Source organism: Falco biarmicus, chromosome 9 (genome assembly GCF_023638135.1).
Source record: "Falco biarmicus isolate bFalBia1 chromosome 9, bFalBia1.pri, whole genome shotgun sequence".
Lineage (NCBI taxonomy): Eukaryota > Metazoa > Chordata > Aves > Falconiformes > Falconidae > Falco > Falco biarmicus.
In genome coordinates this window covers 21,828,912-21,853,044 of record NC_079296.1, presented here as the reverse complement: position 1 = coordinate 21,853,044, position 24,133 = coordinate 21,828,912, and the positions used below count along the sequence as shown (strand labels likewise).

Sequence of the window (24,133 nt, the reverse complement as noted above, 5' to 3'; positions counted from 1 at the left end):
AGCGGTTTGCCCTCCGTACCCAGCTCAGATGGAGGAAGCTGGTGTCTTGCAATGCGCGTAGGCAAGAGCGAGGCGCAGGGGAGAAGGCTTCACCCTTGCTCAGTTCAGCGATGCTCTCAGGGTACCCCTGTTTATTCTCACTTAGGAGCAGCTTAGGAAACTACGATAGCCAGGGCACCGTAACGTTAATGGTCTCGCAGCTCCTCTTGCATTGCTTTTACAGTGGAGTCAGTGGTTTACAGAAGTATTAAATACTAAAGGAAAAGGGGGGGTGGGGTTGGGGGAAGACCAGAGCTAATGGTGAAGGTCTGCCAAATGTCACCTCGGTGTTACAGTGACAAGAAAATACACTTTCCTTACAGCTCTCCCCCTAAGAAATTTGTTTTGAGGGATTTGACAATCTTGCAGATAAAGTGACTGCTTGCTACACTTAACTGGTCATGCTCCCTCACGGCCGGCCGGCGTTTCCTCGCTGCACTTAGTAATACCTGTGCAACCTGGGTTGTAGTAGCATTGTCATTGATTTCCAAGGTAACTGCTTTTTAGCTCTTCTAAGCAGACATATACCTGCATGGGGGGGGGGGGGGGGGGGGGAGGAAGTCCTTTCCCCACTCTCTGGAAGGATGATGGTAAAGTGCTATATCAGAAAAGACAGGAGGCTTCTCTAAATTTTGATAACCGCAGCCGACAATTTAGAAATAAGACACTTCTCACAGCCAACATGACAGTGGATTTTGAGCATTCAGAAAACACCAGGCCAAAAAGCTGGAGACATCTTGATCTTTTAAGACAGCTTTTCTAGTACTTTAAGTGGAGGGGGGGGGAGCGGGGAAAGAAAAAGAGAGAGAAAAGCTGCGAGGAAAATAATACAAAGCCTGTACAACTGGCATCTAGACAGTAAAGAAAAAAGTTTTTGAGGTTAAGAGAAGGAAAGACAAAGCTGTTATGTACCCGAGGGATGCAATTTTAGTGGGAATGGAAGATTTGAGTGGTAAAGGAGGAGCGCTTGCCTCTGGGTTCTCTCTCTTCCAGCAGTTCGGCTGCTGGCATCTCAATTTGAATTGCTGGGTGAGTAGCACTTTCTGTGTACGCGCTTTCCGTCTTGACCATTGAACTTCTGATGTGACTCTTCTCTCCCTCTCCCCCTCTCTCCCTCTCCTTTTCTTTCCTCCTGTGTGGAAAAAAAAAGGGGGGGGGGAGCATAGACAGCAAGCAAGCATCTCCAGCTGTGACCTTTGTTAGCAATGTTGTTTTTGTTTATTTATTTTATGGTAACAGTCTTTTTTAGTAGGGGGAAGCGTGACTTTTCGATGCCACTTTAATTTTACAGCAGTGGCAGGAGCGAGCGGCAGAGTGCTGTTTTGTCGCGACACAGTGGTGCAGCGGGGCAGAGTTGTTGCACTCCTCCTCTTTGCCCTTCCCTCCGCCTGATTTTGGGGTTTGGTTTGCGGAAGGCGGGGGGGGAAGAAATTTTTTCTTGGTGGGATCGGGTGTGTTTGGGGGGGGCGGTGTTTCAGAGCCTGGTGTACAGCAGGTTTGAGGGGCTGATTTCTGGATGCTGAACAATGGTTACCAGCGAGGGAGAAGTGTGTGCGCGTGTATTAGCTGTGTGTTACATCCGCAGTCATACATTCACACAGTGACCATGACATCACTAGCTTTTCTTTTCTTTTTCTCCTTTGGGGTGGAGGGGGCCACTTCAAAGCTTTCTTCAGTTCAGTACGATATTTCCTTAACTCTGAAACCATGAAGGTAAAAATGTTTGGTTTTATTTTTTTTAAGGAGAAAGAAGTTGGTTTGTAGCAGGGCACATACATTACAGTTTAAGGGGGTTTGGAGATGGAATGGTTTAATTCTGGTCATACACAAAACGATTTTTTTTCTTTTTGGGGGGGAAATTATTAAAAATACTATGTAGTAGTTTCTAATTGGATGCTTTTGATCCTGTGTGTGTTTGACACTCAGTTAAATTTTCTGAATTCTTCAGAAAGCTCAGCCGTGATGTGAATGATGGAAATCTTAGGGACACTACATAAAAATTATTTCACTCAGTGATAAAGGAATATGAAAAATAATATGGAATGTTGATAAATGTGAGATAACATGTTTTGACACAGTGGCTCAATGTTTGTTACCAGAAGTCCATGAGACTTTCTTCTATTAATATATGTTACAGAGAGTAAATCTACCCCTCAGCCCATTCTGTACATTGCCCGTAATTATACACAGAAAATTTATACGTATTTAAGAATTTTAGAAAGCATTGCATTTTTGCCAGAGGTTTTGTGGGAGTCTTGAGTTTTCTGCTGTTCTCTTTTCTAACTCTGCCAGGCTTGCTTCCACTCACTCGGTCCAGGAGGAGGATTTCTATCACATCAGTATTCTGTATGGTACCTTTGCTAGAGTAGCTTAGTTGATTTACTTGCCTTTTCTTGTATAAAATAAGGGATAAAATTCTGTAGAATTCATCTAAAATGAATTAATCTAAAAGGACAGTTATTTAAATGTTTCTTCATTCACTGCATGTTGTTGCATATGCAGGTTTTACATGGCTGGTGATGAGATCTCATAAGCATTTTACCTTTAGAGGAATTCTTTTTATTGTGACTTGGGGTGAAAGGCCTGACAGTGCTGTATAAATGTGTCTGTTTCTTTGCTTCCAAAATATTTGAAAGGTGCTTTGGTTCTGATGTGCATTTAACATCACATTTTTAGGGAAACTTTGTTGAATTTATTCAAGAAATAATTGATCTGGGCTTACATAGTTTCATCGCTTAATTGTTTTGTGGCAGCATGTAATGGTTTTAGCACATTCAAAAATGAAAACGTTTTTTAGAGGTTTGTTATTTGTTAAGCTATTTAATATACATTTGCTACATATATTGTGTATCGGTATTGAGCACAGTCTGCTATGATTTGTGAATACTGCATTTAAAAAAAACTGTACTGAAAACTTGGCATTGTATCTTAGGACATGTTTATGCATGTTAGTTTTTTAATAATGCTGTTATTACTGCAATTGCCAAATACAAGTGGATATAGGCATGCGTGCTATTATTATTATTTTTTTCATTTCTTGCAGTTTTTTAACAGCCTCACATTCAAGTTCTTACTGTAAACAGAAGTCAGAGATACCCTAACAAAATCAGTGGAGCAGTTTCCTCTATGATATATGTCTGTCCAGTGCTGAAATAAGCGATTTACATGCAAGAATTAAAGCTGTTTATAATGTGACATTTTAGAGACTGCTAAGGGAGTAAGTGAAATTGCATTACTAGGTATTCATACAAAGCATGTAACGAATAAGGTCTCTCAGCGCAATTATAAGTATCCTTTTGCTTATAGTCATTTCTCCCGTCTTCCCATCTTTTCTGAATTTTTGTGCTTAGGTTATTGCTCTCCCCTCTCCATGCCCTTTATGTTCAGGACCGTTTCCTGAAGAAATGTGCTTAGGTTTCCCTGGTCTCTGCTTGCTGTATCCAGCACACCTTGTACTGGTGCTGCTTAAGAAAACGGTGTTATTCGGTTTCAAGTCTTTCCGCTTTTTGCATTGTTAGACGTGGATGAAAGCTTGTCTGCTCTACAGAGATAATGTCTGTCAAGTAATTAACTAAAGTACGCAAAGAAAGCAGTGTCTGTTTGTCAGGTTGGGGAAGAAACTGTGCCTCTCCTTTTGTAATGGAAGAAATAGAGCTGGGCACCTTGATACCTGAAACTTGAAGAGTTTGAGCACTACCTTGCCCTCCTCATACGGGGATATACACCTGTTGATCAAATCATCTCCAATTTTGTGGTACCCTGTAAGGCTTGGCTGGATACCTGCAGGCCACAGTTGTGGGCTATGGGCTGAGGTAGCTCTGGTGTCCAAGTTTGTATGCCCAGAGCAGGCAGAGCGATGCAGCAGAGTGCTTTCTCTTTATCAATCAAGCATTAAGAGAATGAGTGAGGTGAAGTCTAACTGGTGTAAATGTAATTCCATGTGTTGCCGAAGGATCTCAAAATATACAGCTGTATAGCAGGTGCTTACCTGGGTCTGACCTGACATTAGAGTAACACCACATGATCCAAGAATGCAGCACTTAAACTTATATTTAAAACCCTGAGTTTCTTGGGTTTTTTTCACTGAAAAAAAAACATCAAAAAGCCATCCTGAATACCATAGCAGTAAGATAAGAGTCTAGAACAACTTTGAAAGCAAAGTGTGAGCACGCTTAATAATAATGGTTTACTACTGTTTTTAATTCTCCTGCATAAGAACTAACAGGCAGTAATTGGATAGCTAAACCCCAGTTCTTTCCCTTTGACGCTGGAGGATTTGGCGTATGCTAATTGTCACCAGATCATTTCACATAATTGCCTTTTGGCGAAATTAAGTGGAAATTTCCTGAACATCTTAAATCCTCGCTTCCCCACCCCCTCCCCTCAGTACCTTTGCTCCCTTACAGGAAGGATGCCGAAAATGTCAAGCATGGTGGCTTCGTGCTGCAGTACTCAGGGGGCACTTCATCATAGTTACAAGGAGGGGGAGGGAAAAAAAAAAAAAGGAAACTTCTTTTCTGGAATGAATTGATGGACACTTAGAGCCAGGAAGCTGATTTTGTTGTTTTGTCTGAGAGATTGCTAATAGAGCATGGGTTTTTTTTTGGAAAGCAGGCAGTTCTTGCAGGAGCAGGTAGGCGCTCGCTGGCCTGGGAAGTGGTCAGGGAGGGGGGGGAAGAACCAGAAGGATGTAAAAGTGTATGTGTATCTGTCCCTGCCTTTTTTTTCCCCCATTTATTAAGGGAAGGGCAGTGGGGGGTTGGGTTTTTTTTTTTCAAGCTCTGTCTAGGGGGGGTATTGTCCCAGCACATGGTTGTCAGTGCTCCTGTCATCATTTGTGTGAAAGCAGAAAATGAGCCTTTTTTTAGCAGGGCGAGTTGTGATTATCAATGGAGGCCTTGTCCCGTGCTACAATGGGCAGTTAGCTTAGGGCAGGACCTTAGGCAGAAATCAGCTACATTAAACTGCGAAAGGGCTCAGGCCACTGCGTCAGCCATAATGGAGCAAGGGGAAGTAGTTTTCAGGAAAGAATGCTTAGTCAGGTGTGAAAGCATCCTTAAAAAAATAAACTGTGACTCCACTAGCTAAACGGAGGCGGGTAAAATTAAATCTTAGATTTTTTTTCAGGAAATGCTTCATCGCTGGCATTGAATTTTTATGCTTGGGAAAGGGGATGAGAACTGAGTTACGTAGAGCTGGTGCGTTTGGTTGGCTTTAGCTTTCCAGTCAACCTGAATGGTTTGCAGTTTCCTTGTTGGAGTTTGGGGTGCCATCTGGAGCAGCTGCTGATGTGGGTGATCCTGGGGGCTGGAGTAGTGCTTACTGATGGGTGCTCTGCTTTGGGTGTTGGTGACCCTGGCTGGAAATGCAAGAATATTTGCAGCAATATTTTGGGATTTGCCTTTTCTTGCAATTTAGCTTTGTGGGTTGGGGAGTGGTGTGTCATTTCTAGGCAGATCCAAGGAGAAACCAGCCTTTAGAAAAAAAGCAACTCCTCTTACGAGCATCTTTGGAGCTGCAGAACAGCTCAGGAACATCTGTTAGCATTTCACTGGCCATAGTCAGCATAACTGCGATAGCACCGTCTGGAAAATACAGGGAGACAAGTTATAAACTTATTTTTTTAATGTGAACTAGTATTGAATGGTACCCTTTACGAAGCCCAGGGAGCAACTCCAGGAGGGCCTGCTCATTCAAGACCACTGTCGACCTTCTGCATCCGTCCTGGAGGAGGGGAAAAGCCTGACAAACCCTCTTCTGTGCTGCTTTTGTTTTATTGTATTAGGCTCATAAAGGCACTTTCAGGGCCCATCTTTCTTCAGCAGAAAGGGAAAGCAATGGGGAAGAGGAGGATATGGCAAAAAAAGACAGGCGGAGCTCTAGCTCCATTTGTTTTCAGTGTCTGTTGATTAATAGGTTTTAAGGTGAATGGTGAGCTCTCATTCCTCCTCAGCTGCTGGTAGTGGAGGAAGGGGAGGGGGCTCTGGGGATCCGGGGCACAAGTGCCTGATGAGTTGTCCCTCCCCTGCCACGCTCCTGGTTACGGGTGGTTGAGGGGTGCCTGGTGGGCAGCAGCACGTCCCTGCCTCACAAGCAGGACTGGAGGCTTTAAGTACACTGACAAGGTTGCCTGGGTCAGGGAAGAGGGTCCCTCCCCGGCTGTGGCTATGGGAGCTGTGCCGGCAGCCACCTGAGTTTCAGGCTGTGCTGGGGCAGGAGCATCCCCCTGCCCTGGGCTGCCCAGCTGGGGGTGTCTCCCACCTGCATCGGAGTGGGGTCTCCCACCAGCCTTCCTCTGAGGTTGCAACGCTGCAATGGCATGCTAGCTTGCTTTCGGCCTGGGTGGCTTTTTTTGCAGACCTGCTTTTAGTAAACCGGCGTTATCCCGGTAAGGACAAATTCTCTGGCCTCTCTGGCATGTTTTTCTCTGGCTTTGTGTTGATGCCATGTTTTTATTACCAAAGCCAAACAAGCTATGAATTTGCAAACAGAAATTGCAGTAACAAACTCTTCCTATTTAAAGGTTGTTTTTTCGTTGTGTGCTCAACAATACAATGTTTCATCTTGTGCAAGTCGTGCGTTGCTTTCAGAGACTTAGGAACTATTGATTTATACAGCATGTATTAACTTCTTCAATAAATGGGGAGTATTCATCAGTGGGGTGTATTAAATTGGGCTGTATACGCATAGAAGTATCTTTCATCCTGTTAATGAAATGTCCTTACCACACAACAAAGACTAATACATAGCAATTTATACACAAAATCCCCTGCAGTTTAAATCTGAAGTTCAGATAGTTTTTTTGTTCCCTAAAGGCACTTATCAGAACTTAGGCTAAACGGATCTCAGTATCCCTCTCAAACATATATCAGTCCAGAATTTGGTTTGTTTTTTTGCTGTTTGGTTTTGTTTTGTTTTGTTTTTTTCCCCCCCTCCTTTTTTCATTCCAGAGCTCCATTATTGTTTAAAGTCATCTGTGTTTAAGCACTCCCAGAAGCATTTCAAATTCATATAGAGAGATTTAGTAGTTGAGTCCCTATGGGGACAATTTCCTCTGGTTTGCTCCAGGCAGGGGTTATCAAGAAAAGCAAACTTCTGTTGTTTTTTTGCTATTCTTTACTGTGCCCTCTAACCCAGCGTACAAGACCCCAGCTTTCAGTGGAGAGCAGTGATTTATCAGCAGATGACTTGGTACTTTGTAGATGCTGGGATTTCGGTCTAGAAATCTCCACTTCTTTCTGTCCTGTTAGCACATGCCCTAATGCTGATCGGTGCGCACCAGTGCAGCTCCCTGTTCCGTGCCTGACACGGCCATAAATGGAGTTCTCCAAGTTGCCAGAGAAATTCCTGCATCTCACAATGGCTTTTAGCTTAAAACTACCCTTGATAAAGTACTCACAAATGTATATTGGAGAAGGGCCTTTTGCAGGGGGATGGCTAAGGTCATCTAATAGGTGTCTGCTATTGATGGCTTCTGCGGTTTACCTTTCATTGCCAGTGGATGGGGTTAGGACCACACTTGTTACTCAGGCAGAGCTCCCATTGACTTCAAAGGAAGATGCATGTGCAGGATTAATCCTGCGCTTTCCCAGCTAGTCCTTTCTTTTTCTCTTTTCCAAGGACTCTTAGTTAACTTCAGGAATGCTGCTTTTAAAGAGTAGCTTATTTAGCATATTATGCATAATTAGCTTGGCTGGCAAATTTTGTGTGCTATTCTGAGCAGAGTTACGGTCCCTTTTCCCAGTGTGTGATAAACAGTGCAAAACAATACAAACCTAGCCCAGGGTAGTAATACAGATGCAGACTGATTTTCAGGGGCACTGGATCACACTCCTCTATCCTGGAGAGCATATTTTGGAGCATGCAGGTGACAGTTTCTCCTTTTCCCCCAGTACAGTCTCTCCACACCTTTGCCCCAGCATCATCAGAGTGGCAAAAAAGTATCATACCCTTATATCCAGTACCTTTGTATGAATTGCCTGTTTGGGTGCAGGGCAGCCACCCAAAGAACAATTACTTACGTGGAGAAAAGTTTGCGGACTAAAGTTCAAACTCTTGGTTGTTGATTTTTATTTTATTTTATTTTTGCATTTTATTTTTCTCTGAAAGGTGTTAAGTAAATGCATAATAATTTAACGCTCATGCCGTTTTGTGGAGATATTGCGGGGGGTCTTGGCATATCAAAGCAGTGGGTGGTAGTTACATGTAACCCCCTATGGTATATCTGGCTTTGGTGACACAGGCATTTAAGTCCAGCTTTCCTCTCATGTGTTGTTTCTTGTTTGTCGGCTTAAGTCTGACCCTCTAATGTTATTCTGTCACTTACTTATTTTTTTAACTAACCAGTTCCAGTTTCTATGAAAATAAGCCCTCTGTGGAAGACAGCCCTCACTGTGCGTCAGGAGCTGGGTGAGGGTTTTCTGCAATGATGTGAAGATAGAGTTGGGAAACCACAGAGGCTACAGCAGCTACCAGCCGTACTGTGGGTCACCTAACAGCAAGAGTTCCCACAATTCTTGGCTAGCAAAAATCCCCCTTATTGGGAATGATTTTTTTTTGTGAACCAGATCAACTGGTCATTTGGCATCTAATGCCATGTATTGTTGAGTAGATGCCTTCTAGTTTGCATGGTGTATAATATGATTTGTTATGTGAAGCCCTTGCCAAACCTTTCAGTTACTTTCGGACTGCTTAGCTTGGTTCCCATGGAAGAGAACCAATTTTGGGTTAGAGCTTCTCCTTTGGCTTTTTGAATTAGGGGGCTAAATCCCCATAGCTTTTCTGATGTGAAACCATTGTGGATCTGTGCAGCCCAAAATTGTCCTTGGTTGCACAGCTGGCAGAAGATCTGACCTACAACCCAACCAACACAACGTGCTGTAATTCATAGTGTTGGCTGTTGCAGCCATGCTCTGTCCTGCATGGTAGCTACTTGACGTGGGTCTCCTGTGCCATGTGCGTGGTGTTAGAGGGGAATCGTTCCATGTAAGGACTGCAAAAAGAGAGAGACATGGTAAAAGTTGGGGGAAGCACAAGCGCTGCTCTTTGGCTTGCTTCTCTTGGGTGCACACTTTTTTCTGCAGGTTATCAGAAGGGTGAGTCAAATAGCTATGTACGGCAGGGGCTGGGGCTGGAGGAGCCTCCCGGGGTGGGGGAAGCTGCAAGAGCCGAAGGTGAAGCTTAGCTTGACTGAAGCCTGATGGAAAGACTTCTTGTTTATTTGGGGAAGACTGACGTTGCTTTTCCTCCTAGCTCTCAGTCTGTCTTCCATCTTCATTCCCCCCAGTCTAGAAACTCATTCCTGAAGAAGAACGGAATTATTTTTCAAATGCTTTTAAGGGAAGCTCAGAGCATTCAAACCAAGATCAGATAATAACTTGTCCAAAGCGGCGTGGCGAGGGCGTGTGTATTTGGGGGTGCTGGGGAGCAGGCGGTGGGGTCGGAGCCGTCCTCAGGCTGGCGGGCAAGTAGGAGAGCGCTGGCAGACCCTGAACAGCAGCGGCGCTATCGGGGGCCACCGTGGTATCACTACATTATTTTAATGTGATTCCTTTTACTTGATGTTAATGCAAGTTGTTCCTTACTTAAAGTAATAAAAGGAAATGAAGACACATTCTAAAATGAAACCTGACTCTAATCCATTCATCATCTAATACCAGCCTCTTTATCTTTGCTGGTACCTAATCTGGTTAAATGTCCCTGTTGTAGGATTTTAGTGAAAATCCTCTGTGGGGAATAGGGTTTTTTGCAATTGGATTACTCGCAGTAAATGGTCCAGCAGTTCGCTTGTTTCAGCTTAATTTTTTCTTTGTGATCTTGTAAGGGTAAGTTACAGTTCAGCCTGCCTTTTCCTTTCATTCATTCACTCCTTTTTTTTTTTTTTTTTATTGTTGTTAAGAAAAAATTTTTTTTCTTCCCCCCAGAGCTAGGAGTGTGACAGGGAAAACCTTATGATATCTGCGTGATTATTCCCCCCACGAGTGTTTATTTCAATGGCTCTATCTGTGTTTTTGCCATTATTTATATAGCTGAATATTTTAGTACCTAATTCATCAGTATCCAGTTTCCATTTATTAGCGCACTCTGATGAATTGATAATTAATCAGCTCTTCTAAAATACACATATGTATAAAATATGCAGGTGATCACTTGTCAGCTTAATGCTTGCTGATGAAGGGAATACTCTAGCACTACAAAGGCTTTTTATCTGGAGTGTTTGCAGTGAGCAGTAAAATGCAGAACTGAAAGTGAGGACAGGAAGGGGAAAGGAAAAGACCTACAGGTCAGTGAGCATTTGGGTCTCCTGCTAATTAAATGGGGGACTCTGTCAGCCCCTCACTGAGGAGTCTGCCTGCATCTTGGAGGTGAAGCACAAGATTATAAAATAAAAAGGAAAAATTTTAAAGAATTGCTATTGCTCCATACAGGGGCACGGCAGGTCAAAAAGATTAAAGTAACTCAAGAGCAGGGAAAGTGTGTGAGGAGGTTTTAAGCAAGAGGGTGGGAGAACTGCAAGGGTGACACCGAGAAGGGATCTGCAAAAGTCTGAGAATCATGTTGAAATCCTGGGTACTCAGATTTCTGTATGTCATGCGTTGTGCTGCAGTGGGGAGTACCTGGCACTCCTCTAATGCCATCAACCTTTTTCTCTTGGCAGTCTAACAAAGTGCCAGTTGTGCAGCACCCACACCATGTACACCCTCTTACGCCGCTTATCACGTACAGCAATGAGCACTTCACACCGGGAAACCCTCCTCCACACTTACCAGCCGACGTAGATCCCAAAACAGGTAAGTGGGAAATAGTTTGGGGTGCTTTTAGAGCGGGTGCGTGGATCTTTCCATTTTGTGTCTTAGGGGGAAGGAGTGTTGGAGGAAGGATTTCCCATGCTGGAGCACCAAAGGGGGCATGTAAAATGTCAAACACATACAAGAACCCAGACAAAATAGTTTCCTTTTAAGCCAATTAAGCTTCAGAAGGAAACCTACTGGGTGAATTTTCATAAAGCTTCTGCAGGGTGACACCAGAGTTGCATGTGTGGGGTCTTTTGAAGGTATGTTTCTTTGCAAGCATGATACCCCACCTAGTAGTTCGATCTACCAAGTGCTTGGTTTGCATGCATGACCCAGAGAATTAAACATGTACATTCTGTGATCTGCACTTAGAAAATTGCAGCTGGAATTTTAAAGGTGGTGGGTCATGACCGATTTCAAAATGAATCTCTTTTAATTCCCCAAATCCCATTGTTTCTGTGTCAGGAGTTCAGCCATTTTTCTCCTATAATGTTGAATTTTCATCCACTCTAACTACTTAGCCCCAGCTCTACACTTGCAACTCTTTTCCCCAATGTAAGTCTACCCAACTCTCAGTTCAGCCTGAAGGGCAGTCTCCTTGAATATAGAGCACCGTGTAAAACCCTGACTAGATTTATTGGTGTTACAGAGTAGAATTTACATGTTATTCTAACTTTTTAAGAGTCCCTGTTTAACCTGAGGGCCCAGAGAAGTCAAACAGTGTCAATCTTCTTTCTTCAAGCTGCATTGAATTCCTAGTGACAGTGGTTTTGTTTTGGTTAATCCAAATCCCAGCTAGTTAATTGGAAAGTACATCAGAAACTGAATTCACGTCAAAGGAATCTCTCTGCGTCGGCCCTAACGTATGCAGATAATTTATCTAAACTCCAGCCCTTGAATAAGGCTGTGCATTAGCTACTTTGCACTCCCTATGCTTCAGCTGGGGCCCCCTTTTAATTGTGCTTAACGCTAACTTCACATGGCTTAAAAGGAATCCCTCTCGCCATCCCTGGGTATTGCAAGTGAATGGCATAGTCAACCTCTCATTTAAATAATGGCAGTACAGGGAATAGCTTTTAAATGGTTATCGTAAAACATATGATTAACGTCTGTAGACTGTTTACTTTTCTTCTGTGAACATTCTTTCAAGTGTGCAAATAGCTCGCTGGATGGTTAAAGCCCAGTTAATCTGTTTGGGTTTTGTAATGGAGAAAAAGCAATGTCTGCATGAAAATGTCACACAAGGAGATTTAATTTAGAGATTAAAAGCTTCCTGAGTGAGTTAAAAAAATAGTTTTTAGCCATGAATACAGTACCCCTTCCATTTAATGCTCTCCGTTTTAATTTTGCTTCTGCTGTGTAATTGTGTTCTGGCTTGTTAATTGAAAGACCCAGTCTTGTAACCCTTACTCCTCTGAGTAATTTCGACTTGCTCTTAAGGTGAGGAGCATTAAGATTTAAGGCTTGTGTCTGGAGCCGATTTCTGCTGTCTGAGTAGGAACTGCACTGGTTTCAGAGAGGACGGGTGGGCTTTCTGTCCTTGCCTGCAGCCCTTCAGCATGTACCCCTGGTTTTGCTAAGCGTTTCCAGGGGCTTTCACCTCCACTCTTCGGTTTCAGGAAAGGTTTCCTAGGTTTGCTCAAAAGCAAACATTTGGCAATTACAATGACTTTGTAACTCATCTTGGAGGTTACCTTGGAATAGTGCCATGCTACTGAGTACCCAGTCAACGTATGGGTAGGGCCTGTGCTTTTTTGATGACTTTTGAGACTAAAATAACTGTGAAGTTGATACAGCGACCATCTTTCTGTTAAGCATTCAAGGCAGCACCTAACACAGCGTCACATCGAAACTTCAGCTGAGACTCCTAAATTCTCATCCTAAATAACAAAATAATTATCTCTGAATGGAGAGGGGAGGGAGGGAGCAAATAACGTGACTTTTTCTCTTTGAATCTCATTTAATAAGATGCCAAGAGGCTCACTTTATAAAGTAAGACTGTGAAACAGCCTTTGGAAACCCAAAGTGAAACCATGAGTATTGTGATAGAAATTAATAGACAGCGATTTAGAAACATACGTAGTTTTTCTTCTAATTTATTTATTTCCATGTCTCAATGCTAATGGTGCTTTATATTCCTCTTCCATAGGAATTCCAAGGCCTCCACATCCTCCAGATATATCTCCTTATTATCCGTTATCACCAGGCACTGTAGGACAAATCCCCCATCCGCTAGGATGGTTAGTACCACAGTAAGGAGTTCCATTTTTTTCATTTCCTTTTTCTTTTTTGATGTGTAAAATTTATGTTAAAAATCGTGTGTGTGTGTGTGTGTGTGCGTTGAGATAAGTCTGTTTGCCAGCTGCCACTTCATTGAGTGCTTATGAATTTACCCACCTCATAAAGATTAATTAAAACTTATGCCAGGTCATGTGGTTTTAAACAAACAGGAGCAGTTGGACACAGCTTTGCATGTTGTCTCAACCAGCTGATGGCTCATGAAGCACGAATTTTTAAACCTTTCTGCAGAAAAGCCCTTTTCTGGTTGATAACCTTACACGGCACCACATGGGTTTTTCTCAGATTTGGTTTTCTTGGGGCTCAGGGTGGTTCTCATGGACTCTTTTTTTACCAAGGCCACCCTCACTATAAATGTGCAGCTTTAAATTTCATTTGCCTTCCCCGTTCAAACCGCTTTCATTTTTCTTGTGAAACAGTAGAGCTTTACATCGGCCAGTGAGTAGCATTCCTGGTCGAGATGTGGCTGGGCAGTTGGCATCTGAGGAATGGAATTTTCTTGCAAACAAGAAAGGGAATTAGTTTACTTTAAAACCGGCTAAGAAAAAAGCTGTGTAAAGTTAGTTTGGGGGTTTGTTTTCTTTTCAGCTCCTCTTATCCCACTTGCAGAGCCTTATTGGGTATGAGGTTCCCTCCAGTAATTGAGTCCTTATTTTCTTTTTTCTCTTACGTTGCTGTCTCTGCAGTGGGTTTATAATGCACTTAAGCATCGCCTAGCCCTTTTGTACAGTATATTTGATTTAAACACTTACAAAATACATTTGTATTACTGGATACAATGGTTCTCTGCATTATAAGTCAAGACTATTACCCTGTTTTTCTCACATAACAGGCCTCATCAATTTTGGAGAGGTCATATTTCTTTAGAAATCAATTGCCCAAAGCTAGAAATAGTTTGTTCCTGCTCAAGGTTGTTTGGCCAGCTGTGCTGAAATATCTCTTCACAAATTTGCCCTCCATAAGGGAGTAGAGTTCACACTCCGTAGGAGAGCAAAGCAGAGCAGGGGGTCCCCACACACCCCCGGTCTTGGGCAGGGGACGGGCTTTGGTGCCAAAGGCTGGAGGGCCTTTCTCAAGCACAGAAGTGTGGATGCAGGAGAATGGAGCTTGGACCTTGGCCACAGCAGCCTGCTTCTGGCCACTTTGCAAGCTGCCCTTCATCACAGGGTGGTCATGCAACTTGTCTGGGTAGAGGCTCTCCCACCCTGAGGGTGAAGCATGTCCATCAGCTCTCTGCAGAAGGCTGTTTGTCCAGAAGAGCACAGCATGAGCACAAGGAAAACCCAGAGCACTGCTTCCTGAAATCTTAACTTCCTCCTCATTTGCGGTGATTTACTTTATCCATAGGACACGCTGAACACTGGTGGAATGCATGTCAGCTCCTCTTCTTGCTTGCTTGCAGGACCTAGCTGCAGTACAGCTGTCTCGTGCTCCTCTGTTGCAACTGCTCAGCTCAAGCTTGCACAGTAACAGCCTCAGGATTTAAAACATACTCAGCTAGTGCCAGAAGTCAGTAACGTTAAAGACGTGAAAGTGCAGGGAAGAAATTCCTCACTGTTGTTGGCTTGTGCCTCATTGCTCAGCTGTGTCTCAGAGCCTTACATCCTTATGTGTGCAGACACAGGTTTGTCGTCCTTGAACCTCATGTCATGGCTGCCAAACCATGCGAATGTTGCCAAGTGTGGCCAGTTTCATCAGGCAGGTGCTAATGGCCACCTCAGTCACAAGAGGACTCTCATCACCGCTGCTTTGTAACAAGTCAAGACCCACGGCGTAGTTGCCTACTCATGGCTCGTACAGCTCCTCCGAGTGGTTTTTGTTGAAGGGCGATACCATCACATTTGCTTTTGCTCTAGGACAGCAGCATGACCAACTTTACTGAAGTAACCCAAGCTTTTTATTTCCCCTCTCGTTTCCATTTGTGCTTCACCATCAACTTCCCAACTCCATCTATCCTCAACTGGCCTGCATGTCTCTAACATAGTACCCCCCCAGAAAGCATCCTGCCCAGTCAGATGATATATTTGAAGGACAGATGAAAAGAACTAGCCAGCACAGACAAACCTCAATCAGAAAAAGTTGTGTGTCTTTCATGAGGATGCTGTTTTGCATGTTGCTGTATTTTTTAATTATTGTAATGAGGTGTGATTGTCTATTGGTTACCCACAATACTTCTTGGGGACTCTCCCCCGGTAACTCTTGTCAACACTTGTTAATCTGACAAAAGGCTACAAATTAAGCTCTGTTAATTTAATGTTTTCTCACCGAGATCTAAATACCGAAAGAGGCCCAAAGCGCAACTGAAGTCCTTTGATTCACTGTACTTTATTTTGGTATAAATTTACATTCATTATTGTTTTCCTTTGGATGTGTAGCCCTCAATTAGTGTGATGGCTCCATTAAAGCAAGCGAGACTTCGCCTTTAATTATTACAACAAAACACCTAGTTTCAGCTTGGGGAGAGGGTCTCTATTGACATAAGCAGAGGTTATAAAATTTAATTAGCCATTCCTATCAGATTTATGGCATTCAAATTGTTCTGTGTTTCTTTCCTTTGATCCTTGCTGTACAATCCCCAAGATTTTTGTTCTGATCAAATGAGAATAAAGCTTACTGTGCAGAGAGAAGTTTTTTGTTGTTTTTCTTTTTAAAAAAAAAAACACCTTTTTTCTTTCTCTCATTCTCTCTTTCCCTTCTTTTTTGCTAGGCAAGGTCAGCCAGTGTACCCAATCACGACGGGGGGTTTCCGCCACCCTTACCCAACAGCTCTGACTGTCAATGCTTCCATGTCAAGGTGAGTTCAAATGCTGAGGTCCTGAATTGAGAGCAAATGTAACTCCTCCTGCCACCCTCTCTAGAGGAGGGCATTTCATCTGGGAAACATAGTTCTGAAAGGACTTCACTTAAACAGTCATCGCCAGTTTTTCAGTGGACAGAGGAGAGAACAAGGAGTACCTTCCTGTTGGAGTAGGAGAGGGTGTCCTAGCGCTGTCATTGGGTTTTAAGAATGTGGTTTTGAGGGAGATGTGAGGAGCAGTCATCTTGGAACGCTAACTAAATGAAAAAGCTGGGAGAATGTCATGTTGAAAAAGCAAGCAGGAGAAGTCGTGATACCTTTTACTTTCTCGGTGGCTATCACCCAGAGCTGCACTCTGTGTGTGAGAGGGGAGTCTCGGGAGGGAGCGGGGCTGCTCTTCAGGCAGAGTTGGAAGAAAGGTTATTGCACAGTCTTTTCCCCTACTAAAGCTCCAAACACTGATAGTCAACATAAAAGGGCCTGCCTGACCCTCTAAAGCTTTAGAAGTATGTATTTCTCCCCCTCCCTACCTCCAATTAATTCCATCTAATTTTCCAGGGGCTGCTAGTTTTATTTACAAACTGGTTGGCAGCACTATGTTTAAGTAATCACTAATTGCTCCTAATGATAGTTTTATTTTCTGTTCATCTGATTTTCAGTCTGGTTAATTATATCGGTGGAAGTTTAGACTTTCCTGATGGGCTGAAACAGCAAATCCATTTTGATGATGGCACATAATTAAATTAACATGCATTACATAGCAAGGTTCCACGTCTCTTCCCTGCTCTGTCCCTTCCTCTCCATCTCTGCAGTTACATATGTGAAGGTTGGTGTATAGAGGCTTTAAGGAGAAAAAGATTGGGGGAGGGTTGGGGGGAAACACACCTCACTGAGAAATGGAAACCTGTAACTGGAGCTCATGAGTGAATGGGTAGGGAAACAGTGCATTGCATGCTTCAGATAAGTAGAGTAAAAGCGAAAACCTAAAATTTGCCTGTGTTGCTCCAGCAAATAGAGACGCAACTGGAAAATAACTTAAAAAAATAAATTAATAGACTCAGCATGGGGGAGAAAAAATCCTGGGTTGGGGAGAGACCTGCAAATTTAAACAATGGTTCCATCCCTCCATTTAATCTTTTTTAATACCTATAGAAGACTTGCAGGCATGGTGTGAGGCAAAGTAGAGCTTGATTTAGTTTAATTATTATTAGAGAGGCTAGTCATTTGAGGGAGGGGGGAGATGTGGGAGGGGGGAGGCTATATTCCCAAGATAGGCTTTATGAAAGGTATCTAGTTAAAAAGAGTACACAGCAAATTAAATACATTATTGTGGTAATGGGACGACAGAAGTAGAGGTCTATTATACTTATGGCAGTTATAGGAAATGTAGGCTCCTTGCCCTGTTCTAGCACATCCTTTGATATTCATTCCATTCAGCAGCAGGGCCAGGACTTCTCAGAATTAAGTGATGGGTCATTATACTTTAAACACCATGGAGAAGCCTAGATTGGCAATTAAACAGCACTTGCTGACACTCGCTTGTGCCACCCTGTGACCCCCTTTAGATTGAGTTGTTGGAGCTCGGGGCCCTCAGCCTGCTAAATTGGTAGCAGGCACTTCTCCTGACGAGGGCTGGCTCTGAAATCTGCCGGCTTCAAAGGGAGCAAGATCATGTATAAACCATAATGTGGGTGCACCGTGGCTCAAAAAATAAGGCAGGAATAGATGAAATGTTACAAGTGCAAGGGGAAAATGAGAGAATAATGACAAATCTAATGCAACTCAAAGCAGAATTGTTGCACAGAAAAATGCATCCTACTGCTTGTGCATAAAATCAAGGCAGGCAGATGACATCCAGTTAACAGAAACATGTCAACAGTGAAGTAAAGTGAGAGTGAGTAAGAGAGAAGCCCCTGAGACAGCCAGGAACAAAAAATTAGTTGTCCTTAACAAGTTAAGACTCATCATTATATTCTGGCTTGGAGCCATAAAAGGAGACAGTGGTGTATAATGAGCTGCTTAGAATTTTTAGGGTGTTTATTGCAATTCATGGAATACTTGTCTAGAGAAAAAAATACGGGGGAATATCTTAGGCGAAGGTGAGGGGTGTGCACAGCTTTTGTTTTTGTCTCTGACATAAGCCCGTATGTGCACACATGCTCAGGCGCACACGCAGAGTGATGAATAGGTTTAAGATGTTTATCCTTTGTTTCAGCCCAGAAACTTCTCTCCTGGTTTCCCATACATGGGAACACCCTCTGGGCAGACCATGCTCTGATATGTGGTCTGATGCATGTTTTCTCATGCCCGTCGTATCAGCTGGAGTGTCTGATCTCCGCCGTGGGACAGCCCTTGCCCTGAGTAGCCGGCATAGCTGGCAGATGGGGCTGGCGTGCCCAGGGATGCCCACGAACGCCCACGCTTGCCTGCAAACATGCTGCTCATGGCTGGCCTCCAGCCCACAGCCCCGCAGGGCCCTGGTACAAGCCTTGGGGTCGCTGTGTTGGCTCTGCCCAAATGATGAAGCCACGACAGGCCTCAGCCTCATCCCTCCATCCACCTTTTTCCAGAGCCTTCCTTTAAAAATAGTTCCCATCTTTGCCTGCATGATGATACAGACCTTTGGAGCATATAACGCTTCCCAACCCTGAATGTTCCTTAAGCTTAGTAATTACGGTTCATTAGTCGGAGTGTGCTTATGAATAGTTTATAAAAGGTTAGTGGGTGACTAATAGTGATTTTCATAAATGGTTTAGACTATTAAGGTAGTGTCTTCAGGTTGTTTTAACCATTTGCAACTCTTCTCTGCTCGTAGCATCACCCCACTCACTTTGTATGCGTGCAGCGTGCTTACAACATCTCTTGATCCTTCATTACCCCTCTATAATATGCCCTTAATGTACATTGAGACAGGGTTAACTGACTGATGGGCAGACAGTGGACCCACTATGAAAAGACAACTGCTGTGAGAGGAAATCAGGAAATAATTTAGCAGAATTACACCAGACAAACATTGCAGAGCACTTAAGCGGTGGCAGTGGAAAATACCTTCTGTAATTGAAATTTCAGGGGAAATTCACTTTTGCTGGATGTAATTACTAAAGTTGGAGTGTAGCCAGGAACTTAAAAATTAACACTCTTCCCCCACTCGTATTGCCGTGTAAGTGGACGTCTGCATGGAAATAAGTAGTTTCTCAGACTTTGGGCTGAACCCTCACCCAGCCCATTGAAGTCCATGGGGTTGTGAGAGCAACTTTGGGTTCTGGAGCATGTTTTTATAGCCTCAAACACAGGAAGGGGTGTGTAAGTCCAACAGGCAGCCTTGTGTTTTGGAGGGAGACAGAGTCAGTGTGAAATAATGAATGGTCATTGGTAATAAACACACAACTGCCTTGGGGAAACTGCCATCCCGAAAATAACTACTGAGCTGAAGCTACCTGTTGATGAAGGCTGCCGTATCTCTGAAGTTTAGAGCTCAGTGAGTAAAATCTTAGCCCAGCTGAAGTCAGTGGAGGCTTCCTCATCCTCCAGGCTTTCACACAATTTGCATACGTAGGCTTCTCCTCCTCCTCTGCCCTTCCTCCCCATCTGGCCACTCTCCGATGTGCAGGTACTTACTCTCTTTCTCCTGAACGGTAACTGGGAAAAAAATTTTCCCATAACTGGGGAGGGGGGAGTTACATCTTTTGCAGATTTTCTCCATCTTCCTCAATTTTTTATTAGCTGGACATACTTAAATCTTCATCAAAAGCAAACAAATAAAATAACCCCCTATCTTTTGCTGAATTTGTTTCCTTTGAGCACTCTGACCATACAACAATCCACCATGCAGGCAGAGTTTGCTTTGCAGTGTGCTTTTCATTTTTGACCAGATCCTCATTTGAGAAACAAGTCTACGACCTAGTTGTGCGGCCACATCACGGGATTCTCTTCAGAAGCTTAACAAGCACCATCTTTTGTCCCCATTAACTCTAGCTGTAATCAGTCTTTTTTGATATTTGGGAGCCCTTTTCCAGTGATGTGTCTAATCTTCCTCAGGTCTGCTCTCATAGCCTTCTGTCCTTGTGCTACCACTGCACTCAGCTCTTCTTCCTTGCTGGTGGTATGGCCACTGCCCTTCCCACTGTGTCCTCATGTCAGACAAGCTCGGCTCTCCCCGCCTGCTCTCTGAAGGCAGGCTGTTCGTCTCCATCCTCACCCTCCATTGTCACTGGCTCTCGTTCCAGTTTGAACCTTAGCTAGCCCAAGCAGCACAGTCCTCTCTTGAATGCTGTATTCAGTAGGAGTGTGTCAACTTTTTAACACTATGCTTATACCACTTTCAGCAAGGTCAGGATTTTGCCATGGGTTTTATTTTTGCCCGTGTTTGTAAGTTTGTTTTTTTTAAAAAAAAGCTCTTACTGTCAGTTTTTGTTTGCAAAACTGGCTGAAGGCCCCAGGCACTGTGTGAACAAACTTTTAAGTATGTCCAATCAAAATACATACACATGAAAATAAAGGGAGGGGGAATAGAAAAAAAATGATACAGAGGGCCTGTTTATGTCTTGGCTGATGGTGAGGCAATTCTGTGGCAGAAGTGGGACCAGGACATCAGTGTCCTTGCAGCCTCACCTCTTCTATTCTGACCTACCATGCACCAAAGCATTTCCCCAAAACGTGCACTTCTCTCCCAGCTACTTTTGTCAGAGAGTGGGGAAGGCATTTTGACAATCCACTTGAAGATTTGTGTCCGTGAGTCTTTAGCAGAAGTAGGAATGGCCATTTTGCTGCCCATTCTCCTCTTCCCTTGCCATCACACCCTCCTCCTTTTCTTCTCTCCATGCCTTTGTTTGTGAGGAGCTGCAATTCTCTACAGTTCGAACAATTTCACATTCTCCCTGTCGGTCCCTGCTCTTCCCACCACTGCCTTCAAAGACAAAATACTTCTGTCTAATGATCCTGAGTACTACCAGCTGATAGACAAAGATCCTCAGAGCTTGTAGTGGACAGTACCTCTTGTTCATGAAAGTACTACTGTGTCATCTTGTGAATGCAGGGAATGTCTAAGCACTTGCAAGGCAGGGGGGTGGGGGGTGGGTGTTTAAGCTCAGTAATGGAATCTATAAAAGGGGGAAGAAAAAAAAAAGAAATCCCATTATATTTCTGATACTTGTACAGAGTCTAGTTATCCATGGTATATCACCCCATTTAAAATCCTGTTTGATAGAAAAAAATCATTGTATATTGATGATACAAGAAATAATTCTTTATACCTTTGTGTGATCTGTATTCTTGGGGTATTTTATTTGGACCAAGATGGTTCAAAATATAGGATGGGAGTAGGGATTTGCAATGACAAAAAAACCCTTGTTGTTTGCCAGATCACTTTAGCTTTGGAATTTTTGGGGAAGTTATTTCTAAGCTAAAATTTTAGGGTAGATCCCATTCCCTGGAAACCTGTTGACTTCAGTGGAGGTTTCAGTCATAGTATGCTTTACTTATTCACTGCAAAACCTTTGTGAGACTGTTGAGAAATAATGATATGAAGTCAGTCCTGCTTTTGAGAAGTTTGTTCATTTTGGTTAAAAAGTAGAAAGTCTGAATGATTGTGCCCTGTTCATGCTGTGGCCCCAACCGAACAATTAGATTCGTGCAGAAGGATCGCACATCCCTCTGAACCCAGTTGCAGGACTGGGGCCTGTCCATGTATATGACCATACACCATAAAGCTGACATTTTTTCTCTTTAGGAAGACTAGACTGTTATTTTGCATGAATTTAAGATTTCCTAGGTTATCTTAATGGGTCAAAATTTACTTAATTCTGCTATCTCCCACTTCTGTTAAAGCAGAGTGGCTCAGGGATTTATTAGACACAAATATTTTCTTTTGCTCTATCAACAAAATGTAGCTAATGAGGCACCTATAAGAATTATAAAAAATGCATCTAGATTGTGTGGGCATTAATATTTTATTTTGCTGTCAATATGCAATAAAAAATGTCATCTCAAATTCACATGAATCAGAAACTATAAAAATTGATTCCTTGGTTGCCACAGGGAATTTCTTAGCAAAGAAGTGGACTGGTGGATTGTGTTCAAGGTTGCTGAAATTCTACTTTCATCCAAGTTCATCCAGTTGAATTTGCCTTTTGTTAAAGATGTTAAAAATCATGATGTCTCATGTCAGTAATGATAATGAAGGGGAAGATTGGCTTTAATGACATTAGAAGAGTCATTATGTTTAATTTATTGCTAATTAATGCTGCCAGCTTTCATATGCTTTGTCTAGCTGTCATGTGCTTGTTATATGCCTTTTTTTTTTTTTTTTTTTTTTTTAATGTGTGTACACATCCCTCCCCATTCATTCATTTTTATTCTGACGATTTACACAGCTTTCTCTCCTCTAGGTTTCCTCCACACATGGTCCCGCCACACCATAGTTTACATACAACTGGAATCCCTCATCCGGCCATAGTCACACCAACAGTCAAACAGGAATCTTCCCAGAGCGATGTCGGCTCACTCCACAGCTCGTAAGTTGTTGCTTCCCATGTCTTCTTTCAAGAACACCCAAAGCATCACCTTTGTATGTGGGGCTTTTAAAAAGGCTTGGATTTGTGGGAATGTTTTTGCTGTAAAATATTTTTTAGATTGCTTTTTCTTTTCTGTTCTAATTGATCTGAACATGCTTTAACTACCAAAGTGAGTCAAAATAATGGTAACAATCTTTCAGATTCATTCTGTGGCATAGACAAGTAGTTGTAGTTACTAATTTCACCCGTTTTTGCAAGGATGTAGAATTTTGTTGATCAGGATTCAAGCTATCTTGACCAGTCTCCCTGTTAGTGCCTGGTTTGAAGCTGTGAGATACCAGACGCACAACAGGAGACAATAAATTAGAACGTAAATGGCTTGTTCAAAGCTGCAGGGAGAGCTAATATCAAGTTTAGGTTTGAACTGAGGAGGGCCCTGGTCTGCCTCTGCCTCTAGAGCTTCTGGTACTTCTTGCCTTTCATTTCATGGGTGAAGCAGAAGGACAGCATTTGCGTTCTCATTGACAGTGGGGTGTCGTTATTTACCATCATGTTCACAAGCCCTCCTCATGAACCCATCTTCCTGCGTGCCCATGTCCTTCCAAGGTTCTTGTAGGGGCTGAGAGGGTAGTCGGTGATATTGCGTAAACATGAGATGGATTTCCTTATAATGCTCTTAAACTGTTCTTATACAGCAGCCAGGGTAAAGGCTGTAGAGAACCTTCTGGTCCTCTTCCTAAGAGATTTCTGAGGATTAATGCTAGAGAGATTGAGGGGATTAATTTAATAAATTCACAAGGGTTCTCACTGTGAGGTTTCTGTCTGTTGTATCTTTACCCTTCAGAAAACATCAGGACTCCAAAAAAGAAGAAGAGAAAAAGAAGCCACACATAAAGAAACCTCTTAATGCATTTATGTTGTATATGAAGGAAATGAGAGCAAAAGTTGTAGCAGAATGCACATTGAAAGAGAGTGCAGCCATCAACCAAATCCTCGGTCGAAGGGTAGGTAACATGGGAGAAGCACAAGCAGGGACTGATACTCGGTAGGATTCACACCCTCTGAATCACTATGTTTTTCTGATATTTCGATAATGGATAGGGAAGTTACTAAACCAAAGGCCTTGGTTTGGTTTTTGGTTTTCACAGACAGTTTTTGCCAGTGGGGTCATTCATGGGGGAGAGGTGCAGTTAATTAATAGCAGTGTTATTTCAATGTTCTTTCCATGACCTATAGATGGAAAAAATTTCAGGTTTTTCCTTTGTTCTAAAACAAAGGGCAAAAGTAGATGGGGAAGGAAGAAGCCTTTGGGAACAGTACCAGTATCAGCACCTGTGAGAGCTGGAAGAGGAGAAGGGGTGCCATTGGGGAAGGGAGAGGGAGAACCTGAGATCTGACTCAGGACAGGTGGTTCAGCTTCTGGACCCTTTCCCCCGCTCCTTGTTTTTGTTTAGTTTTCTTAATTCTCCTCTCTCATCACGAGACAAAGGGGCTGAGAGAACGTAAATGATTAGTTGTGACTCAGTTGAGTTGGCTGGACTTATAATCTGGAGTTATAAATAAAATATGAATGTCTGCCTGCCAGATCATCTTGTTTAATCTCTTTTTTAATGAAAAAAAACTCTAGCTGTATATATATATAAAAAAATATATGTATATAAAAAATATACTCTTCTGTTAATGTGCTTTAAAAA

At 42.9% G+C, this 24,133-nt stretch overlaps 1 protein-coding gene across 17 annotated transcripts in view; it reads left to right on the top strand.

The window, feature by feature from the left end:
- TCF7L2 (transcription factor 7 like 2) overlaps nt 1–24,133 on the top strand; it is a 181,671-nt gene that overhangs the window by 142,298 nt on the left and 15,240 nt on the right. For 8 of the 17 annotated variants that reach the window (XM_056350687.1, XM_056350688.1, XM_056350683.1 and 5 more), the window contains exons 5-9: nt 10,697–10,829; nt 12,982–13,084; nt 15,838–15,924; nt 22,299–22,439; nt 23,284–23,443. In XM_056350687.1, the coding sequence (XP_056206662.1) occupies nt 10,697–10,829; nt 12,982–13,084; nt 15,838–15,924; nt 22,299–22,439; nt 23,284–23,443 (624 nt within the window). The remainder of the gene's footprint in view (nt 1–10,696; nt 10,830–12,981; nt 13,085–15,837; nt 15,925–22,298; nt 22,440–23,283; nt 23,444–24,133) is intronic. The other 9 variants (XM_056350690.1, XM_056350691.1, XM_056350685.1 and 6 more) reach the window with 3 other exon arrangements.